This window comes from Nannospalax galili, unplaced genomic scaffold (genome assembly GCF_000622305.1).
Source record: "Nannospalax galili isolate Female #2095 unplaced genomic scaffold, S.galili_v1.0 scaffold805, whole genome shotgun sequence".
NCBI classification, from domain to species: Eukaryota; Metazoa; Chordata; class Mammalia; order Rodentia; family Spalacidae; genus Nannospalax; species Nannospalax galili.
Genome location: NW_008353486.1, coordinates 255,931 through 277,845, shown reverse-complemented (window position 1 = coordinate 277,845; position 21,915 = coordinate 255,931). Strand labels below are relative to the sequence as shown.

The 21,915-nt window shown below is 47.6% G+C and overlaps 2 protein-coding genes across 2 annotated transcripts in view; both read right to left on the bottom strand.

Annotated features, from left to right (window-relative positions):
• Positions 1-276: 276 nt before the first annotated feature.
• Otx1 (orthodenticle homeobox 1) lies at positions 277-7,164 on the bottom strand. The gene is made up of 5 exons (XM_008850625.2): positions 7,101-7,164; positions 6,701-6,769; positions 4,913-5,118; positions 3,883-4,034; positions 277-2,567 (listed from the first exon to the last, which is right to left on the bottom strand). Exons 3-5 carry the CDS (start codon positions 5,007-5,009, stop codon positions 1,749-1,751), a joined length of 1,068 nt encoding a protein of 355 aa, XP_008848847.1. The 5' UTR covers positions 5,010-5,118; positions 6,701-6,769; positions 7,101-7,164; the 3' UTR covers positions 277-1,748.
• Positions 7,165-11,259: 4,095 nt separating this feature from the next.
• The window catches only part of Ehbp1 (EH domain binding protein 1), a gene marked incomplete in the record, with an annotated part of 244,217 nt that continues 233,561 nt past the window's right edge, over positions 11,260-21,915 (bottom strand). Inside the window, 4 exon segments of the mRNA XM_017802601.2 lie at positions 11,260-12,273; positions 12,465-12,579; positions 18,782-18,855; positions 20,116-20,215. Coding sequence (XP_017658090.1) covers positions 12,183-12,273; positions 12,465-12,579; positions 18,782-18,855; positions 20,116-20,215 — 380 coding nt within the window.

The following is a 21,915-nucleotide window of genomic DNA, read 5'->3' as shown; positions in this document are numbered from 1 at the left end:
GCAGGCAATTAGGGTGAAGAAATCCGTGCCAGGCTCCTGCCCCAGAAGAGAGCGGAGTCCTGACACCTGTCTCTGTCCTGGGTGAAGGAGTTGAGGGGTCAAAAGCCTGGAGAGAGAGACCCCAGGCTGGCGTGGAGTGGGGGAGACGCTCCCTAAAAGAACATTTGTGAAAACTCCTCCTGCCAGAACTCCCCTCCTTCTGGGGCCTCCAGCTTGGCGCAGGTCGTTACCACGCTGGTTATTAACACAATTTTCCTCCCTTTTAGTCCCCTGAGACGGAGACCAGAACCTGGAACCAGAAAAGCAACACTGACAAACCATTCATTAATTTGCGTTTATTTTCGGGAAATAATGTAGATTAAGAGGAAGAGGAGACGGACTGCCTTACATTTCAACAAGTAATTTGTGATCTTCACATCGTACAGAATCAAATTTACAAATTACTTTCCCACCTACTGGACCAACCGGCCAAAACCAAAATTGATACATAGGTGCTCTCCGCAGATTTCGGAGAGTGAGGGTTCACTAAAACTCACTAGACAAAACAGGGATGTTTAAAGAGAGACCCACGGAGGAACTGGAACTTGGGCTTGGGGCTGGGTTGCTTTCCGTGATGCTGTAATTTCACCTCTTTTGGCTGTTTTCTTTTGGTTTTGCTGTTGTTTGTTTTTAAGCCAGAACTTTGACTCTGTGCTTAGACCGGTGAAGGGTGCAGTCTTGCGCCCCGCCTCACCCCCACCCCGGTACCCTGACTTAGCTGTTTCCTTCACTCCCGATCCTCCAGTGCCCAGCTTTCTGGAACCAAGGGGTTTTCCTTAATAAATACACAGAGGGAGAAGATGTGAAGAGGGCAGGACAGCTTTGTAACAACTGAAAAATAAGAAGCGCCATCGTTTGAGAAAGTGAGGAACGGGAACAAACGGGAAATATTTTTGCTTTTGTTTTATAATTATATATATATGTATATATATATGCTGTATATATTTTAAAGTTCTGTTTCCTGGACGCTAAAACGAGAGATGCTCAGTTCAGCCAACAGCAACAAAAAAAAGTTTAAGTGGTCCCTTGAACGGACCCGACTATGTACAGAATTCCCGCGCCGAGGCGGAAGCCTGAATCAGTCCAGCACAGGGCAGGGGAGGAGGCACCCTCCTCCCGAAGACCTGGCCCAGGGCTCACCACCCGGAAAGTGGAAGTGCCTGGTCTCTGGCCTGCAGATGGGGAGCTGGATCAGGGGCAGCTGAAGGGGCGACAGTCTGCTAGGAGAAACAGTGGTTGTTTTGATTTAGCGTGCTGTGTATGGGCACACTCCAAAGGGTAGATACACGCCAGTTAGTGACTTCACTGTCTAGAAAGAATAAATAAAAGTGTTGAGCGCGGAGGGTCAGAGTGAAGAGCGTCAGATGGCTCCAAGTGCATAATAGCTGTCCAGAAGGACTGGAAGGGGTGACATAGGAGTTCGCTAAAGGTTGAGGAAGAGAGCACACTGCCATACCATAAAGAACCGGGGGGCCAAGCAGAAACACTGGGCCCCACATCCAAGACGGTAGGAGGGTTTGCACATCCCCCCAGGTAAGTGGCACAAAGATGGGAGCGGCAGTGCGGACAAAGGGCATCTTTTGGGGGAGTGAAATTCAGTTCTGGAGAAGCCAAGGCAAAGGCGAGCGGTGCAGCAGCAGCAACAGGAATGGGGACCACTGAGGGCGTAGGTAGTTGCGTTTCTTCTCCTTTTCCTCTGACTCCTCGGCTCACAAGACCTGGAACCGCCAAGAGGCTTGGTCCTTATAGTCCAGACAGTCGGGCGAGTTGAAGTTGAGTTTCCAGGCAGAGGAAGCAGCGGCAGCGCCAGGCTCCTTGTAATCCAAGCAGTCGGCAGAGTTGAAGGCAAGCCCAGAGCCGCCGTAACCTTGATGGTGGTGGTGGTGGTGGTGGTGGTGGTGATGGCCTGAAGACTGGCTCAACGGGTGGTGTGCATGTGGGTGGTGGTGGTGGCCTGCCATGGAGGAAGGTGCCATGGGGCTAAGCTGGTGCGGGTGGTGATGAGAGTGCATGGGCGCAAGGTAAGAGCTGCAGTCCACGCCGCCGAAGTAGGAAGAGGAGGGCGCGGGGTAGCCCTGGCCGTAGCTCCCGCCCTGGCCGTAGGACATGGGGTAGGAGGCTGCTGCCGTGGCGGCACCTGCGGCTACGGAGCGCTGCATACAAGAAGCGTTGCTCGGCGCGGCCAGTGGCTCTGGGACGGAAACGGACGCCGGCGCTGAGCCGGGCGAGATGGAGGCCGGGCTCCAGATGGATGAAGCGGTCGGCGTGCTCAGAGAGGACGCTGCGGCCACTCCCGGGTTCCCACCTAGGCCCGCAGCCGCAGCGGCCGCGGGGTTGGCGGAGGCGCTGGACGCTGAGCTAGAAGAAGAGGCAGAGCTAGACACTGCGGGTGGCGTGAACTGGCCGCTGCTTTCCGAGCCCGAGCTCTCCCGCACTGGTGACGGCTTCTTCTTGACTGGCCGGCTCTTGGTTCCGTTCCCATTCTGCTGCTGTTGGCGGCACTTGGCGCGGCGGTTCTTGAACCAAACCTGCAGTGAGCCAGGTGAAGGAGACCGGGTCAGGGGGCCAGTGGAGCGCACTGTCCTCCGCTCCACAGCCTCACCACCCAGCTCAGGACCTCGAGTCCCTCGCAATCCGAGCCTCTACCCCTCCCAGTCTCAGGCTGCCAGACCCTTGTCCCCTCCCTCGCACGTGCTAGGTCCCCAGCTCTCGCACCCTCCCCCATCCTTCTGCGCAAAGCCCCCAGTCAGCCTCCTCCGCCGAGGGATGCGCACCTCCCCACGCCCAGCTCAACTCTGCCCGAGGGAGGAACGTTTGCGTCTGTCCAGCCAGAAGTCCAGCCATCTCTAAGCTGTTGCGGTTGGCTGCTTCCCCGCAGCCCCGTTTAAGTTTGGAGGCCCCGTTTTCCATGAACAGAGCTCAGCAAACAGCGGAGAGGTACAGAACACCGGAGTGTAGGGCAGTTCCCAAGCCTGGGGCCCGAGGGGTTTCACCGAGTCGGCTCCTGGAGGCTGGAGTTGGGCAGGGCAAATGCTTGGGTGGGAAGAAGCAAAGCCGAGGCTGAACAGAAGCTCCAACACTCAGGGCTTCTCGGGAAGGAAGCCCGGGTGAGATTTCGTTGGGCCTTTTGGCTCCAGGTGGGGTACCAAGTGGAACAGTAAGTCATAAAGTTCTCCTCTGGGAGGGGCCCGGGCACATGGCATTCCTGGTCCCTTCTCGAGCCTTCAGGGAAAGAAGGCGAGACAAAAGACCCTTGAGGAGAGTTTTGAGTTAGAATCCGAACTATATTTCGGAACCCTTTCATCTCAAAAACAGAAAAAGCAAAGCCAGCATCTGGACTGTGCACTCAGAGTCCACTCTGGTGGCAACTCCTAACCAACCAACACTTGCAGAGCATACTCCCAGATGGAGAGCTCTAGGCTCCAGCCAAGTTCCACTCTTGCACTTCCAGAATCCTGGGAACGCAGGGCAGGGCAAGGGCGCGCAAGGCAAGGGTGAAGGAAGCATTCAGGCCTCAGTGGGAAACTGCCAAGTTGTGGGGTGGCCAAAGAAACAGGGGCAAATGTCCACCCTTCAAGAAGAGTTACGTCCGGAGAGGCTAGCTGGCTTATCCTAAAATGACTTTCAATACCGAAAGTGCCCTGGGGACAAGGGTTGGATACTGGGATCTAAGTCATTTTCTTTAACTCTGTCCCTTTCCTGACTGAGGCCCAGCGCTAGGGGGAGTCGGAGAGGGGCTGGCCAGTGAGTAAGCCCACCCCACACACCAGACCACCCCTGCCAGATCTTCCCGGACAGGTCCTGGCGCCCCTAGCTTAACTGTTGGGCCCGAGTAGCGCGCACCTGGACTCTGGACTCTGGCAGATTGATCTTGAGCGCCACCTCTTCGCGCATGAAGATGTCAGGGTATCGAGTCTTGGCGAAAAGCGCCTCGAGTACGTCCAGCTGTGAGCGCGTGAAGGTGGTGCGCTCCCGTCGCTGCTTCCGCGGTGTGGCTGCGGGGACATGCGAGGGCGCCCGCAGTCAGCGGTGGCACGAGTACTGGCGCTAGAGGCCCCACGCAGGTCCTCCGGCAGGCCCAGGACCGCGCCTCCGTGAGAAAAGGCCGACCACTGGGCAAAAGAAAACTTTCCTGGAGGCCACAGGTGGAGGGAGCAAAGTAGGTGAATTCGACTAGAGACCTCCGTCTCAAATATTAGGGCATGCGCCCTCCGTGCCTTTCAGAGACAAAAAACAAAGCCATAGACCCCTCATGTCTCCCTACACCTACACAATCCCAGGCCGGGAAGTAGGGAGTAGAAAAGAGATGTGAAACACGACCCGGAAACACTTTTCAAGGGAGTGAACGGGGTAAAGAAGTGAGAGCTAGAAAAAAACCTAGGCTCAGCTGGAGTCCTCAAACCCGGTCAAACCCCGAGCACACTCCACACTCCGGAGAACAGTCTGACTAGGGAGGAAGAACTCCCTTCTCCAGGCAGCCAGACCACTCACATAAGGGAAGTTTGGCTATATATGTTAGGGCCTAGTGTCCAAATTACTCATTCAATGCTGAGGTGGAAGGCAGAATCATTAAAAGAAAAAAAAAAATAGCGGCCTAAGGACAATAAATCCGTGGATAAATGTGCTCTCCCTAGCAGGAGGGACCATAACAGGAGACAAGTTGCAAGTATCACCCCATCAAAAAGTTTTAAGTTGCATTTTTGAAGCCCTTAGCTGCCAGATCAACCCAAGATTCCCACGCAGCAGGTCTTAGGCAACAGGAGAGGTAATGGACTCCCTGGGCCTGCCTGGAAACAGTGTGGGCTCAAACTTGAGAGCTGGAATCCCCAATCTTTGCAGAATCTGGGGATAAGGGTGGAGGGCCACTGCTCACCGGGATAGCCCACGGAGGGGTGCAGGAGGTCCATGGCCGGGCCAGCTAGGCCCAGCCCGTTCATGCCGTATGGGGGTTGTTTGAGGTAAGACATCATGCTAACAGCCGTGTGGAGGCGCCCCGACGGATCCAGGGGGCCTTGGGCCAGGAGCAGTTCACGGCTCCCACTGCGAAATCCTTCAAGCTGTTGCGTCTGGGGGCCTGGCCTAAGAAGACAGGAGACACATGGAAACCCAGTCACTTCGGCTTCAGCTCCTGCAAGCCTAGGATGGGGAGGGAGCTCAGGCTGGGCACTGAACTGCGAAGGACAGGCAATTTAAGGAATTTCCCCTCCAATGCCTTAGCTCAGCAACGACACCACTTCTTTGAAAAGTAAACTTTTCCTAGATGTCTCTCCCTCTTTTTGGACTTGATAAAGGGCCAAAGTGTGGAAAGGAAAGTTAAAAGTGAGGATCTGGCTGGAGTGGTGAGAGCCAGGACAGAGGGAATGGGGGGTTGGGAGTGGTGGTGCAAGCTCCCAAATGTAGTCAAAATTTAGAGAGCAACAGAAGCAAATTGGTCTAGGCGTAGGTTCCTTGGCACCTGGACGGCAGGCCTTACTGGGCAGGAGGGTTGTTTAGTTTAGTTTCAAATGTTTTTGGAAGCAGGACAGAAAGATAGGCCTTATGAGGGGTCCGGGTTGGGGACCCAAGATGAGCAGACCTTGGCTTTCCGGGATTCACTGCCCTCTCAAAGACCTCCGTGGCTTGCCCTATCCCAGAGCCTGCAATCACCGGTACAGCTGACCTCTCTGGGTTCTGACGCTACGCGAAGGATCAACCAGAATCCCACTAAACTTCAAGAGCGGAAGAGGCCCAGGCCCGGAAGACGCGGCCAGAGGAAGCCAAAGGCGCCCCAGAAGTTCAGAGACGCCGCCCAAGGTCAGGGCGCCTCTTCGCCCGCGCAGTCCGGGAAGAAGCAGAGTCCAGATGGGAACACTGAACCCCATCAGGGTTTGATAGAATGGCCACCCCTGTGCCTCAAAGGGTCTTGGGGGTTTGGGGAGCCTGAGTACAGGGGGTCTCGTCTCTCCTCGTCATCCACCTATATGAACCCGCGGCCCCAGGACCTGACAGAGAACAGAGAACTAGGCCTCAAACGGTAAAGCTCTCGCACGTCCAAGCTGGAAGCGCGAGCCTCGGCTTCCCCAGGTCCTGGGAACCCGTGTCGTCACTCTGCAGTGTAGGAAGGGGCTGTGAGGAGGAGGACTGGAACCTTGGAGGGGCTCAAAGCTACACCCCGCTTCGCAGGAATTTTGTCAAACAGGTCAAGAACCCCAGCTAGGGAATTCAGGGAGCCGAGTCAGAGCTAAAGCAGCTCCCATCCCAACTCCCACCCCCGCTTTGGTCCTCTGGGATCCGTGGCCTGGCCTCGGGGAGGCGAGCTTGAAGGGAAGGCGTGGGGAGTGGGGGTGGGGCTGGGGGAAGCACAGGGAAAACAGCCCAGGCACTTGGGCCAGAGGAAAACGGGACTCCAGCCGTGGTGGTTCTGCCGAGGTGAGGCCTGAGTTTTCCAGGACTTTCTCCTAACTCTGCAGTCCAGCCCGGGTACTTCGGAGGAGGGGGGGGGGCGCCCGGCCGCAGTGGCCGTCTGAGGTCCTCCGGGCACCCCGAGGCGAACCGGGCCTCTCACCCTCAGCCCCGCCCACCTGCCGGGGACCCAGGGTCGCACCTCTGGATTGAGGAAGGGGAGGCAAGAGTCACCAATACTGTCCCGGAGTGGCTCACGGGCGCGCGCCGTTCTCCTTACCTGCTCTCGGCCGCCGGGACTGTTCACCATCTACCGCGCGCCCTCGCTGAGACCCGCTGGGCAGCCAACCTGCAAAACGGAGCGGCACAGGATTCACCCTGGCGGCTGGTCCAGGAACCCCGGACTTCTCCCCCAACTTCCCTCTTCCCGGCTCTTTCTTGTGCGTGTCCCTCCGGGTTTCACTTTATTGCAAGGCACTTTGTTTGCAAAGTACATGCTCCCAGGACCTAGTCTCGCCTGGGACCCGGCCGGGGGGCCGCCAAAGGGGGAGGAAGATTCGAGGGACAGACTTGGGAGGTGGCTCGTTGGCCGCTGCACTCCCGGCGCAACGTGGAGGTGCTGGGGGGCTGAAGAAGTCCTGCAACGTCACTTGGCAAACCAAATAAATCAAGCAATTTACCTTGTCGGAGTGGCTTGTCTTGCTCGGTTGTTTAGGTGATTGGAAATGTAGCCTGATGAAGATTGATCACCTTTCTACTGCCCTCCCCGGGTATGTGAACGCGAGGCAAGTGCGTAACGGAGCTAGGCCGCCAATAGGGGGCCCAGCGCGGGCTGAGTGACAGGGAGCCGGGCAATGGCAGCGCGAGCCGGGGTTACCTCGGCGCCCCCGCCCTCCCCGCCCCCACACTCCGCCCTCCCGCCCCGCCCAGGTCGCGCGCTAACTCTAGAGCTCGGGTGGCAAATTCCGCTCAGAGGGAGTCGTGGAGGGCGAGCGGAGCGCCGAAGCCCCAGCCCCAGAGGGGGGCCACGGTTCGAGGCTTGCGCCGGGCCGCCGCCCTTCTCTCGCCCAGGCGGCGCGGCGAAGGAGTGGCAGGAAGGTGCTGGATAACCGGTTCTCTCTCCCCCGCGTGCCACAGGCTTCGCGGCCAGGGTGTGTGGGAGCGGCGATCAGGGCGGCGGGCTGCGGCAGCGCGGGCTCCCGGCCCCTCTCGAGCCGCCCTGGGCCCCAGCGCCTCGGTCCTCCGCGCCCCGCACCTGCAGGCGGACTCCGCGGGCGGCTCGTGCCTGCTCAGGAGGTTTGGCGGAGCGCTGGAGCGCCGGCCGCGCGCACTGGCTGTGCTGCACCCCGGGACTCTCGCGCCGAGCACCGGCGGGGGCGGCGCCGCCACGCTGCAGCACCCCGCGGCTCCGCGGATTCCCGGGCCCCACCTAAGCAGTTTGTAAAACAAAAATGCTGCTTCGGAACCGTTGGAAACCCCATCCCCTTCCTCACGCTCACTCACCCGACTTCTTAGTTCAAAGATTCTGCTAGGAAACTTTCTTTTTCACACTCCGTATCTCCACGTCTCCACTCACCCAGGAACAGGCTAGTGAAAAGTGCGCACAGACCCCATTCCCCAGTTTCTTTCGCACATATTTGCGGAAGGAGCCTCCTTGAAGCCTCTTCCCCGGATTGTTCGTAGAGACAGACCCCCTTTTCCAGTCTCAAAAACTGGCCGAGTGCGGCTACCTGTGTGGACTTTCCAAAGCCAGGGGGAAAATGTTTTCGGCCCAGCGGTGAGCGTGGCAGGGCTTTTCAGTGGCATCTCCTATGGCATTTTAGGACTCCCTAATCCTTCCTCTTAATCTCGCCATCCCCCCCACCCCCGGTTCTTACCCCAGCAGCCGGGTGAAAAGTTTGCCCAGAGTGTGCGTGGGTGAGTCCGGGAGCCGCCGGGAGCACCGCGGAGGGAGCCGCGAGCTGCCTATGCCGAGGGGTCCCCACAGAGAGCTGACCCAGTGCGGGCCGACCCGGGGGCCCGGGGGTGGGGGTGGGATAGCCCGCAGAGTGAAAAGGGGCAGCGCCCGCCGCTCATCAAAGTGCTTCTCCCCTCCCCCAAGCGACACTTTCCTTAGGAGTCCGAATGAAATTCGGTAACAGAATATGATGGAGGGCACACTGTTTCCTTAACTGCTTCTCAAAGGACCGAGAGATCTTCTTAGGGCCTTTAATAAGGCTTTGGTCGGTTCTTTTGTTGATCTCTCAAAATCAACTCCTTCTAATTGAAGTTGGAGCTGAAAGCGAGCTAATGTTCAAAGAAAGTGGCCGCCAGACTAACGAAATTACATTTTTTTTGAACGATGAGGGAACAGCTAATCAAAGGGGCAGGGAAGGAGGGGTGTGAGTAGGGGTGGACGAAGGAGAAAGGGGGTTTTACAAGATCCTTCTCTGGTTCACAAAAGTCAGCGACACGGGCGCTTCTGTCCAGAACAAAGACACCGCGGCCCATTCACAAAAGGGAGAGAAAGAGAAAGAATAAAGAACGCGAGCGAAGGGGGAAAACGAGAGGGGGGACCACCTCTAGAAGGAAAAGAGGCCGCGTCGAGCCGACCCGGCCCGGTGCACACCTTGGGCTTTTGGCCCCCAGCAGGAGTAGCCCAAGGCCTCCCTGTGCCAGCCGAGCGCGGTCGGGAGCCGCGGACAGTGCTGAGCCTTAAAGAAACGAAATCCAGCCCCGGCCCCCGCTCAGGGGAGAGGCGCGGGTTCCGGCGCACTAGTGGGGCCAGCGTGGGTCTGTGGACACCCCGGGGTGCGCGGGCGGTGGTGTCCCGGTCCCGGCCTGCGGGCTGTGCGCCGGGCTGGGCCCTCGGGTGCCGGGGCGCGCCTGGGCTGGTTCTCTCAGGAACTCTGGCCTCCTCCCCGCGGGTTTCCCGGCGGTCGCAGAACCCCAGCCCGGGTCGGGCGTGAAGAGGTGGGGCGGCCGAGCGCGCTGGAATGTGCAGCGCGGTCCCCAAGGCCCAGCGCGCCGGCCGCTCTGGGCTCCAGATGCTGCCCCAGTCCCGGGAAATGGCAAGGACTCTACACCCCCGGGAGAGTGTTTATCTAATCCCGAATTGCGGGCGAATTTCCTTAATGCTCATCCCATAAAACCTCGGGATTAAGAGAAGAGAGAGGAGAGAGAGAGAGAGAGGAGAGAGAGAGAGAGAGAGAGAGAGAGAGAGAGAGTTTAGAGAGAGAGGAGAGAAGAGAGGGAAGGGACCGAGCTGAAAGTTTCTGGAATTCGCGCGAAGGACCTAGGCGGCCGTCGCTAGGCAGATGTCCAGGTGGGGGGCGCCGGTCCAGAAACCTGGACGGCTCCGGCCGAGGGCTGCGGGGCGCGGAGGGCCAAGGGGGAAGACTTGGTGGAGGGGGAGGTCTCAGTAGAAGGCCCGCGGGCCGGGACCGAGCGATGCACTTGGGCCCCAGACCTGGATCCAGCATTCAGGTGACCTCAAGCGCACAGCGGACCCTAGAGAACACTTGGGACCGGAAGGGGTTAGGATCCCGGCCGGGGAGAAAGTTCTGCACTAGCCGGCCGCAAACTCCTCCCCGACCCCCACCCATTGTCTCAGTTCCCAGCGCGCGGGTTTTCAGGGGTCCGGGTTCCTGCTTGCCTTACGGAGACTGGCCCGGGCACGGCGCCGCGAGGCTAGCGCGACGCCCCGGCTGCCCGCCCGACTCCGAGACTCCGGGGTCCGCGCTCCGCCACCGCTGAGGGGCGTTCGGGCGCTGCTGAGCAGCGACAGGGAAACCCCGAGAGGCTGCCAGCCAGGCAGGAGGGGCCCCCATTCGCCCTAGCAAGTCTAGGGCTACGGGAGGTCTGTCATCTTGCAGATCTGGGGCGGCTTGGGGGCAGGGGAAAGTCGCCTTCCCGAGAGGCCCCTCGGAAGGGAAGATGTCTGGAATCCAGAGTGAGCCGAGTTGGTGTCCAAAACCCAGGATACTTGGGGGCGGTTGATTTCCACACAGAGTTTACCTGGGTTAGCCAGGATTCTGAATTCTCCCCAGAGAGCAGCAACCTGCTGTTCTCCTGCTCCAATAAAGAGGGCAAATACCCTATTCCATTTAGTTTCAGTAACTTTTCACCAAGAAGAAAAAGCAAAAAAGGTTTCTTGCCATGAAGGAATTCTGCTGTGGCAGGTTTTTAGCATTTTGAAAGACTAGCAATGGAAAAGGCTGCATACTTTTAGAAAGGTGTGTGTGTGTGTGTGTACGCACCTGCAAGACAGATCTGGGCAAAAATGTAAATACTAGTTTTTTCTGTAGTTTCAAGACTTGTTGAAGGAGCTTTCTTTGTTTGGACACCCCAATAGAAAGATGGAAGCTACCATAGAACAGCCCGTTTTCCCCCCATGGCATAGAAGTTCTTGTTAAAATTCTCTTTGGTTCATTTCATGCACTCATTTCCGCACACACACCCCACATACACACTGCCCCCAGCAAGAACCTTCTTCCTTTCAGTTCGGTACCTGCAGACTTGCTGGTAATCCTAAAACAGAGCTCTACATACAATGGTAAAACTGCAACAATGCAAAGCAATCATGTGGAGAATTCACCATGATGTATTATTTTCAGTGGTGTGGAACCACAAATTTCCTCAAATCTTTTGCAGAGATGACCCCTTCCAAAAGACATGATAGTTTACACTCCTTAAGAAAGTGGCTAATTGCTTTTCACTGTGCATTCGGGTGTCAGCAGCCCCTCTGGGATGTGTGAACTTACTCAGCTCCAAATACAGCCAGGATCCTGCCCTGTGCACAGAGGACCATTTCCACATGAAATTTCACTCGTGTTCATTGCAAGGAAAAAATTAGCAGTGTTTAAGGTAAGAAAGTTTCTGCTTTTATTGAAAATTTATATATGACTCAGTATTGTAATAAATAACCATTTTCACACACACACACACATACACACACACAAAACCACAGTGCTATGCTAGAGAAGAAAATATGAACTGGGGAGATTTACTTGTAGTGCCAAGACAGATTTTTTTTAATCAATACAGAATAAATATTAACAGCATTCTTGAGCCAATGTTGAGCCCCAACAAAAAGAACCAAGCAAGATGTAATAAATAATTATTCAGAGAACAAGATGGCGCATTGTCAGATGATAAAACTGTCTTTGTAAATTGCTGCCTGTCAATAGTCTGGTTCTACAGTTCACCTTTCAAATCACAGGGTTTGTCTCAGGCTACTTTAAAGGGCCAGTCTCTGAGGAAAACAGAGGGAAACTCTAGTTTCCTTACAGCGAAATGCAAAACAACTGCAGAAAACCCCACTGGTAAAGGGAACACAGTTTAATCAGTATATGAATACAATCTAACTATGAAATGTAGGTAACAAAGTGTTACATATGGCAGGACACTTTCTTATCCCCCCTCCCCCCCACTGTCATTATGTTATTACCAACAACCACAACTACAGAAATGTTTTGAAATTTCATCCCATCCAAAAGGGAGAGGAAATAATAAGGGAAGCATTTTTTTTCCTGCTTTGAACAGTCTCTTGAACATCTCCAATGCCAATCATTCACAAAGTCTGTGCAAATCTATTTCACATGATTCAAAGATGATTCCATGATTAACACACACACACACACACACAAATCCTTAAAGCTATCTGGAGTTCTGTATATTATCTGGAAAGGAGGAAGAGGCGCGGTGGTATAGAAGTACAATCCAGTCAAACAAAGCGCTAAAAAGTTTTAAATCAGCCAGTCTGTTCCTGGTCTGGTCCGTGGCTACTGAAGAACGCACTTCTCCTCCCTCTTGGCCATCTTGCCTTTGTTTTGCTCCAGAGTTCGCTCCAAATGCTCATCTTCTTCTTCAGCCCTGGATATAAGACAAACATGAAAAACAGAATTATTTTTCTTCATGGAGGGGAGAACAACATTCCCCTACACACAATGGGGGGCACAAAGGTAGTGGCCCTCTCAGATCAATGAACCAAACTTGCCAGGAACTTCTTGGCCCCTGGGCAGGAGGCTTCCGGTGGATCCCAACCCCAGGGCCCCACCACTCACTGCTTCTCCTGCGCGTCCAGGTCCCTGACGAGCGCATCACGCTTGTCTACCAGGCCCACCAGCTCGTCCAGCAGGAGCTGCTCGCGCCGCTTCTGGGCCTCAGTCTTCTGCCAGTCTGCAGGGGACAGGAGGCCAGTTACCATCGGCAGGGTCTCTGCACACGCAGCAACCCCCCCCCCCTTCCCGCCTTTTCCAGTTTCTTTGCATCTCAGCAAACCTTGTTTAGGAGGCCACTCGCTAGACTAGTGTTTTCAAGGGAAGTTTGGCTGTCGGAGTGTGGGTGTCATGCCGAAAACCCTACTTGGTAAATATTTCTCACAGATGATTGGTGTGGCAGGTTAGGAACCTGCTAGAAACCAGGTGTGAGTCTGAGGGCCGGCGGGAGGAGCGCACCTGAATCCAGGCAAAGTGGGGGGAGGGGAGCTGGAGGCCAGAAGAGGTTGGCCCAGGGCTTGGGGTAGGGGAGTGAGTAAACGAGGAGGCGGGGAAGCAGAGCAGGGCGATAAAATCGTTCTGAAAGGCTGGAGAATCTGCCCGAACCTTCTCTCCTCCCCACCCCCACTCTCACCCCAAACAGCCCATTCTTCGCTAATTTCCTCTTCGCTCTATTTTAGCAGTTGGATGTATCTCACACTGGGCGCCATATGCTTCACAATAACTTTAAAAGTAGTGAATCGGCTAATTAGCATTTTTCTTTGAAGTAAAAAATAAATTTGCTCTGCAATATTACACTGCAGCTCTCATCGCATCACAGCCAGGTTTCTTTTGGAGACATTTGCTGGGTGGTTTCAAATCAAAGTACTTTTGCAAAGGAAAAATTGACATATTTCTTTTGAAACCCCATGTTAAAGGTCGGAAAATCCTCTGGGCAGTGCTTTTTCCAAGAGTAGGTGGCCGTTTTTAAGACGGTTTTAGTACCCAATAATGTGTATCCTAACCTTTTCTGGTTTGATGATTTCCTTAAGATGAACAGCAGTTTCATTTAATAAAAACAGGACCACAATCTAACATTTAAAACACTTTTGAAACCAAAGCCAACTGCTCTCTGGCCAGACTGTAAGGGCTTGTAGCTGTCAATCAACCCCCAGTCTACCCCGCCTCCCTCATTAGGAAGGTAAACAATGAAAAGAAGTAGATGATGAGGCAGATAGAGAACAAATGAGGACCTAGAGGGAAACAGGACACCAGCTTTAAGGAGGGAAAAGGCACCCAGGCCACAGCCTCTCACAGCCCCTCCCCCCGCCAGATACACTTTCCAAAACCAAAGAGAAGCACAATCCTTTCGGGGTTCCCTCTTCTCTCTCCATTGCCCTGGGCAATCATGTTAAAACTCACATGGCTGGTGCTTATTCAGATAAACCTAACAATGCTCACCGCTGGTTACCATGTGAATCTTCACAAACCACACAAGAATGTGCTGGTTCAAAACCCCTCCCACTCCCTCCAAAGCAAAATTTATTCAAGACAGCAAACTGCTCAGCAGCTTTATGAAAGCAAATGGTGCTACAGGGAATTCTGTCTTGTATTTACAAATTAAAAATTAGATGCATCACCATGCAGTAAGGGTTAGAATAGCTGCGAAAAGCTAGTTTATTCCATTTTATCACACTGTTCCTTTCTATAAGCTCAAACACAAAACGGATCTATTAAACATGCCATGCTAATTATCCACATTCCATACAAAACATCACAGATAAATTAAATAACTGGTTATTATTACACTCTCATTTAAAGAATGAAATATTTGACAGAATGGAGAGGAGGAAGAGAATCTGCAGGAAGCTTTGTCTGAATTTTAATAGTAAGTCGTATGTATCACAGTTTTACTCTTTGAACTGAAATGCAACTAAAGACACAAGAATGCTGAATTTTTCCCCTAACGTGGTTCTTGTTCTTCAGTCAGTAAATTAACATCTCCAGTTGAGATGGTTAAGACAGTCGATATAGTCCAATTTCAGGTGATTATGGTTCTTGAAATAGCAATTCAGAGAAGATTCTGCTAAATTCAGTTTTTTACTTCAAAATATTTTGGTACATTTGCAACTAAAAAACACATTTTTCCCCACCATACACACAAAAAAAGAGAAATAGAAATTAAAAATTCAAACACCCCCCCCCAGAAACACACGTCCTATTAAATCACTTCCTTGAACTTGAGCACTTTAAATGCTTTATTTAGTAATTTTAAAATGCCAGGATTTCTTTAACAGTGGAAAAGCTAGAATTTTAACAAGATGAACAAATGAGGAAGTTTCTGATTTCTGAAATACTGATTAATTTTTTCAAATCTCAAATTTTTCCCGTGTCAACAGCATTTTTCACAACTGGAAAAAAAATTAAAACTAAAATTAGGTAATTGCTGTCATTTTAAAGTTTAACTGCTATCAGAGTTTCAAGTATTGTAGCATAAATCTGGAGAATTTTTCCTTATGAACTGTTATGGTTACATTTGATATCTTATAAAAAGTGTTAGTCAAATACTGAGCAAATTACCTCTGTGCAATGAACAGATTTTATATTAGCAGAACTACACTTTACTGTCTATTTTTCTCAGTGTAGGAATAAATCTAATTATATATACACACACAGAGTCAAATATTCATATTACATATATCTGAATAAAATTTGAGAAATTAGTAAACTACTTTGATCATTTAAAAATATTACATTTAAAATGGATCAAGGTTTACATTTGTATGTTCAAGCCTAATTTTAAAATTCTTTAAAATAGCTTCATCTAGATATGCCACATCTCAGTTTGGGTCACCTTGTTATGGATTTTATGAAAGGATTACTCACCTACAGCACCAGGCACAGCTAACTGGATAGCTGCACTGATTTTAGCTTGAACAGACTACAATGTAGGTTCTGATTAATTTAAAGATGCCAGTGTACTTTTGCTACTAAAGCCATATCCTCTCACAACAAATAGGATTAAGTTTGATGCTGCATTTGAGCCAAAGTGTTGAAATAAAGAGATCCTGTTTATGTCCATCTGCATTGAGCTGTTCTGTTAATTTAAAACACTCGTTTTCATATATAGGGCCAATTATTCATTCCCTGATTCAGTTTACTTGCTGAAGTTGATAATTACTGTGGGGGGGGGGAAAGGCAAGAGAAATACCTATAAACACTATATAAGAGAAAGGACCTTACATTCTAGGAGTAAACCTTCAACCTTGCCACCATAAATAAGTGTGGCATTTTGATGAAAATTAACACGAGTTTTGTAAAGAGCACATTGGGGGATTGCAGTCAAGTCTTATCTTTAGTTCCAGTCAACTAGCAATCCTGAAAGAGTTTGCCTCATCATCAGAACAGGCCATTGATAGGATTCTACTGTGGTGCCTAATCAATCCATGGAAGACTGTGGTTGTGCTGTGTAACAAAGCTAAAATAGATTTACAAATGGGGTTTTAGGGGATAAGCTCCTCCACAGGATTACATATTGATTTTAAATATAAAAAGCTTATCATATAAACCATAACTACAAAAATAGCGAACCTATGCATAAATCCTTTTAGAAGAGCACCCACTTCAAACTCTAAGCCAAGAATAAATCAAGATGTACAAAATCCCAGAGAAGATCCATTTCTTGCGCAGAAAATGAACATACCACTTTCTAAAAGCCCACCCCAATATGTGCAGAAATGAATTTATCTTTCTTGAGGGAGCATTAAATAATCTGGAACAGCAACAATTACAGAAAACTATAGGAAAAGTATCTAAAAGATGTTTGTTAGATTGAGGGGAGCCTTACAGCTGAGCTCAGTGGAGCTGAAACTTCTGCCATGACAGTAGGTCAGGAAAAAGAGGGCAACAGACAGGTCAAAGTGATTACAGATTCTCCAAAGAATGAATGCATGGAATAGTCTTATTTTTTATTATGATCTCCCCCCACCCTTTCTCAAACCAAGCTGTGAATGTTTCTTTCAGTATGCTGGGGCTATAAATACTTGGTTTTTCTCCTGGTGGATGTTTTTTTCATCAGAAGAGTTACTTGAAAAGGTTTTAGTTTATTACTAAAGCCATCCTATAGCCATGGAAAAGAGATATGGAAAGAAAAAAGGATTGAACTTTAAGACAACAGAAAGCAAAACAAAACTAACTAATACTGTCTCCTCATGTGTTTTGCTTTGGTGCCTTAACACTCAAAAAGGATACTGAAGCCCGTGTGTGTCCATGCTAAGGGCTGGCTTTGAGGAACTGTCTTCACAAAGCTCATCTTTACAATGATTGGCACCCCTCTAGGACAGCCCTGTCTATGTCCTGCCCAGGCTACTGAGACTGGCCTCTCTCTGTCTTTATTTGTAATCAACAGGCGATTCTTTTCCTCAAGAGTTCTTTTTTTTCCCCCTTAATGGAAACTGACACTGAGATTTGTGGCACAGTCATATATAGGATAATGTAATTTAAAATGTGTACATGTTATAAAGAGAAAGGAAAGGAGAGAGGGATGAAGGACAGACTAATATCTGCATTAAAATTTTTTATAGGCTTTTGCTGCTCCTCTGTGTATAAGAACGTCAAGCAGATAAAATGGTAAATTATTTGCAACTGTAAGTCTGTACATAGAGATACCAAGGAAACAGGGATCTATTACATATGTAAGGTTGTCCTTGCAAGATGCAAATTTGGTAGTACGGGGATAGAAACAGTATTTCATCTCTGCCTTAAAAGCCAATTATACTGTATCAAGGTATATTTAGGGACAGTTTCTCTTTCTGTACAGAAGAGGATAGGTTAAAATATTTTTAAAGAGACTTTATGTTGAGTGTAATGTATAATGAATCTATAAAGAATATACTGTATACTGAGTTATATATTATACATATTATATATACATATACTACACATATGTCCTCCTTAAATAGTATCTGCTGCACCTAATTTTCAAGGATTTAGCTTTCTTATCTCTTTTAACTATACTATAACTAGAAAAATTATATGCAGAGGAAAAATACCACTTAGTGTGCTTGTACATTTTATTTTGGTGGCAAATTTCACAAGAGGTCTAAAATAATTTTGATGACTTTCATAGTTATCAATGGTATTTGATAAATTTGTATAGCCATTTGAAGGAAATGAGCTGAGCTTTATAGAGCAAAGTATATCGAGTCTCTAAATGAAGATACAAAAATATTATCAGTGATATTTATCAAAGGCTAATATAAATGTAAAAATAATTAAAAATAAAGCTTCTACAACATAGAAGGCCATGGATAAAAGGTCTTATTTTATGATAATATTATTTTAAAATATTTTATGACTATAAGACTCCATTTGGATTTCCCTTACACACTTAAATTTCTACTTTCTGAACTAATTAGAATTGACTTATTATGGATCAGGTACTTTATCAGGTGAAAAAGAAATTACCATGGACAGTCAGTGGGTTAAGAGGTCAATATAGAATAGAAAAATCAATTTGCATTGATTAGACAAAAGATCTATTTTATAGAGCCCAAAGGATTAGCTTTTAAGTAGAAATCTTTGAACTATAAGGCATTTTTTAACTAAGAGATACAAGAGCATTATAAAACACCTAGGAACTGAAAAAAACCATACATAGAAAATACAATGATAGAGCTAGCTGATGTTTACTGATACTACGAACCATGTATAGGATTTCTAGATAATTAATTTCAATGGCTTATGAAAAGTACACAAATATTTAAGTTTTTTCTTATACAGATCTTTTGCCCAAATATTAACTTTATAGGAATCTAAGCCTTAAGAATTATAATAGATGCTGGATGCAGTGGTTCATGCCTGTAAATCTCAGCACTTGAGAGGATGAGGCAGGAAGACTTTCATGAGATGGAGGCTAGCTTGGGCTACATACTGAGTTCTAGACCAGACTGGGCTAAAGAGTAAGACCTTGTCTAAAAATAAAACAGAATTATAGCAGACTGGACAGTGACATATTCCATTGTTTACATCAATGAAGTATTATTGCAAAATTTAGAGTCCAATGGCAAAAAGTCAAAATAATAATTGTACTAAAACTCCCTAGTGGAAACAATTTGAAATTGCATGCAAATAAAATGTAATTAAAATCAATTAGTTCCTTATATTTTATGAAAATGTATTCTTAACTGAATCAAAAGTTAAGAAACTTTGTTCTTAATAGCAAATATAATGACTGCCTATCTAAATTCAGTTCCTTAGGTTTATTGGGTATTGCTTTCTGCCTTCAAGACATTTATATACAGTTCCTGCAGGGACTTAGTAGACCAAACCTAGACAACCAGATGTGCTCTTGGAATCTCCTTGACCACTGATACCTCCCGGGCCTCCCCCAGCACTTCTTTTACCTTCAATGGCCAGCATGGCTCGCAGCTCGCGGTTCAGCAGCTCGTACCTTCGTTCTAAATCATGTTCTTTTTCCCTAGGCAAGTTGCAAAAGTTCATCAATATGCTAATTACTAAATCATTAAACACTTAAAAGAACCTTTAGTTTACATTGATTTCAGGACTAATAAGTGACTTTTCTATTTAACTTTAAGCCACTCTAAAGAAATGATATACAGACCTAAAGCCTTCCTCAGTTGAATGTTTACTGTGATTATTTTCTTCATTCAGTTCTGAATGGCACAGAGGTATACTTTATTCTGAGGACAAGTAGTCCCATTCTTTAATGCTTCTTGTATTGAGTGCCAGGTAGAAGGCTCTATTCCAAAATGTTCACAATAAATACTCTTTTATTCAAAAACATCATATGAAAAGACAGTAACAAACAGAAAAGTATTGGCAGTGCAAAGTGAATGCAAAGATGAGAGGCTCTGGGTCCACTTTCTCTTCATCATAACTCGTTTAGCACATTCAGGCAAGGTAGAAATTACAAAATTAGTTTTCCATTAAAATAAAAACATGGTAAGCTCACCCCTAACAGTGACATGCTACAAAAACATTGCTCAAGAGTGGAAAGTAATACACAAATGTTAAAGACAAAGGTGTTTGTATTTGGCCTAACTTCCATTTAACTTTTAATTACAATCATAATAAAATCACTCTGTTAAGTAATTAATTTCATATCCAAAAGTTTAGAGTAATAGGACCTGTAGAATAAATGCATTTTTGTCCTTATAAAAATTTTATTTTAACTTAGAATTTGTTTTTAATAGACTTCAATTTTATTTTTTCTGGAGGGTTCTCCAACCCTCAGTGAAAGCTAATCCTCTTCTGCACAAGTGATTTATTACTTAAACACAAAAATTGAGGGCTGGTGAAATGGCTCAGCAGGTGAAGGTTTGACATGTAGGCCTGGTGACCTGAGTTTTTCCCCAGAACCCACGTAAAGGTGGAAGAGAACTGACTCTACAAAGCTGTCTCCTGACCGCCATGAACATCCCTTCTCTCACACACATGCACATGGTAACATGTGATAAATACAATTTTAAAAAGTAGTACACGCACAAAAATTGTTCCTTATTCCTTGACTTAAAAAATAATAAACACCTCTTTTTTCAGTGTTTATCAGTCCATTTGCAAATGCTTACTGTTTGGATGAAGACTATTCTATACTAGGTTTTTAAGGAAAGAAGAAAAAAAATTAAGATTCATAAATATGAAACCCGAAAGAAGGCTGTAAGAAAAAGCGCAAGACTGATGAGTCTTACAGAAAACAAACAGAAGCATGAGTACTCACAGGAGAGAGAGCTGGTTCATTCTCCGGATTAAGGCATTTTTCTTATTAACTAACATAAACCATTCCTGCATCATGGCTTCTTCTTCTTCTGTGTTCCTTCCTGGAGTTCACAAAGAGTAATAGTATGTGACATTTTACAAGCCTGTAGACAGCTCAGCACAACTTTTTAACATGAAGAATACTGTAGGTACTCTAAGCTGCACACTATATTGCTTATGAGATTAAAGTCCAAGGCCTGAAAACAGAAATCGGTATTTAAAACTCAGAGGCCAGTCTTCTACAGCTGGCACTGCTCAGCATGTACACTTCAGTCCTCTTGAACATACCTGCAGATCATGTTAACACTAAGTACCGTAAACAAAATGCTCCACCTTTCAAATCCTCCCCAGAGGCTGACTAGCTATTATGTTTCAATGAGGACCTCAGGGTGCTGACAGACATATGGTCATGATTTTAAAAAACTTAAAAAAAAATCATTACAAGAATCATAAGACTAGCACGAAGATCAGAGAAGTCCAGAGATTGTGGGAAAGCTTTTACTTGTAGCAACTTACTTTTTTTTCTTATTTTCCTCACAGAAAGTAAAATAACATATGTGTATATACCATTTTAGAACTCGTCAACCCTGATAGGATAAACCACTGACAAGTTATTAAGTGCACTGTAAATGACAAGACTACAAAAAAGACCTACAAGTCTGTGGGGGTGGGGGGAGGGAGAAGCATTACTACAATGGAAGAATAATAAAACCATTTCATTACAGAGACAATCTAACATTTTGGCTTGAATAGTAACTGTAACCAGAAGGCATTTAAAATTTATTATCACTCACTCAATCATCTCTGTTCCTCTGCCCGTCCCCATAGAGGACAATAACACATTTAGTAATCCCCTGGTACTGTTCATGTAGAACAACATGCAGGTCACAATTATACTTAAGAAAAATATAATTTTTGCCACATTTTTCCTTTCTTTTCTTTCAAATTATGCCAAGTCAAATTTGCAATCCTTTGACAATTTTTTTTCTGAATTTCACCCATGATTGGTTTATTGCTTTGCTAAGCCATTTTTAATATTACCAGTCCAGCTTCTGCACAGCATTCATAGAATTAACTTAAATACCTAATAAAAATGAAATATTCCTGCTGAGACTGTTATTCTCAAAATTTGCTTTTAAGTGAGATGGTACCATTTAAAATTTGAAGACATAGAGTATATTTCTAAAAATTCAAACTATAGAGGGGTATGATTGTATAAAGAAATGGAGTCCTCCTTCAGCACCTCCCCCTCCCCCCCTCCCCACCCCCTTCTCTGGAAGTAGGTCCTGTTCCAGGTTAGTGACTCTTCCAGACACAGACAGCTATGTCCATCAAACACATGCCCACACTTTAACTTCAGTGAGATGACAGTATATAATGACCTGTGGTGTACTTTGTCAACCTGTCCAAATATTTACTACATTGTTTTTAATGCCTACATAAATCACAGACTTGCTATAATTAATTCAACTATTTCCACATTAATACAAAGAATTTGTAAAAATATAACATAAAAAGCTGATCTGTGTGTAAAAGATTACATGAATTTCAGAGCATGCCACTTGTCGTCAGGAGGAACGGTGAGGATATGGCATCTTCATTAAATAATGCTAAAACTGAATGGTATGAAGGCGACTTAAGATAGATTCTTTCAGAGTCTGAACAAAAGTCTTTATTGTTTTACAGTATTTCTAATCTCTCCTTTAGGTAGCTGGTTTTACATTCATTTTGGACCATGTGATGTCTTGACACTGGTCATGTG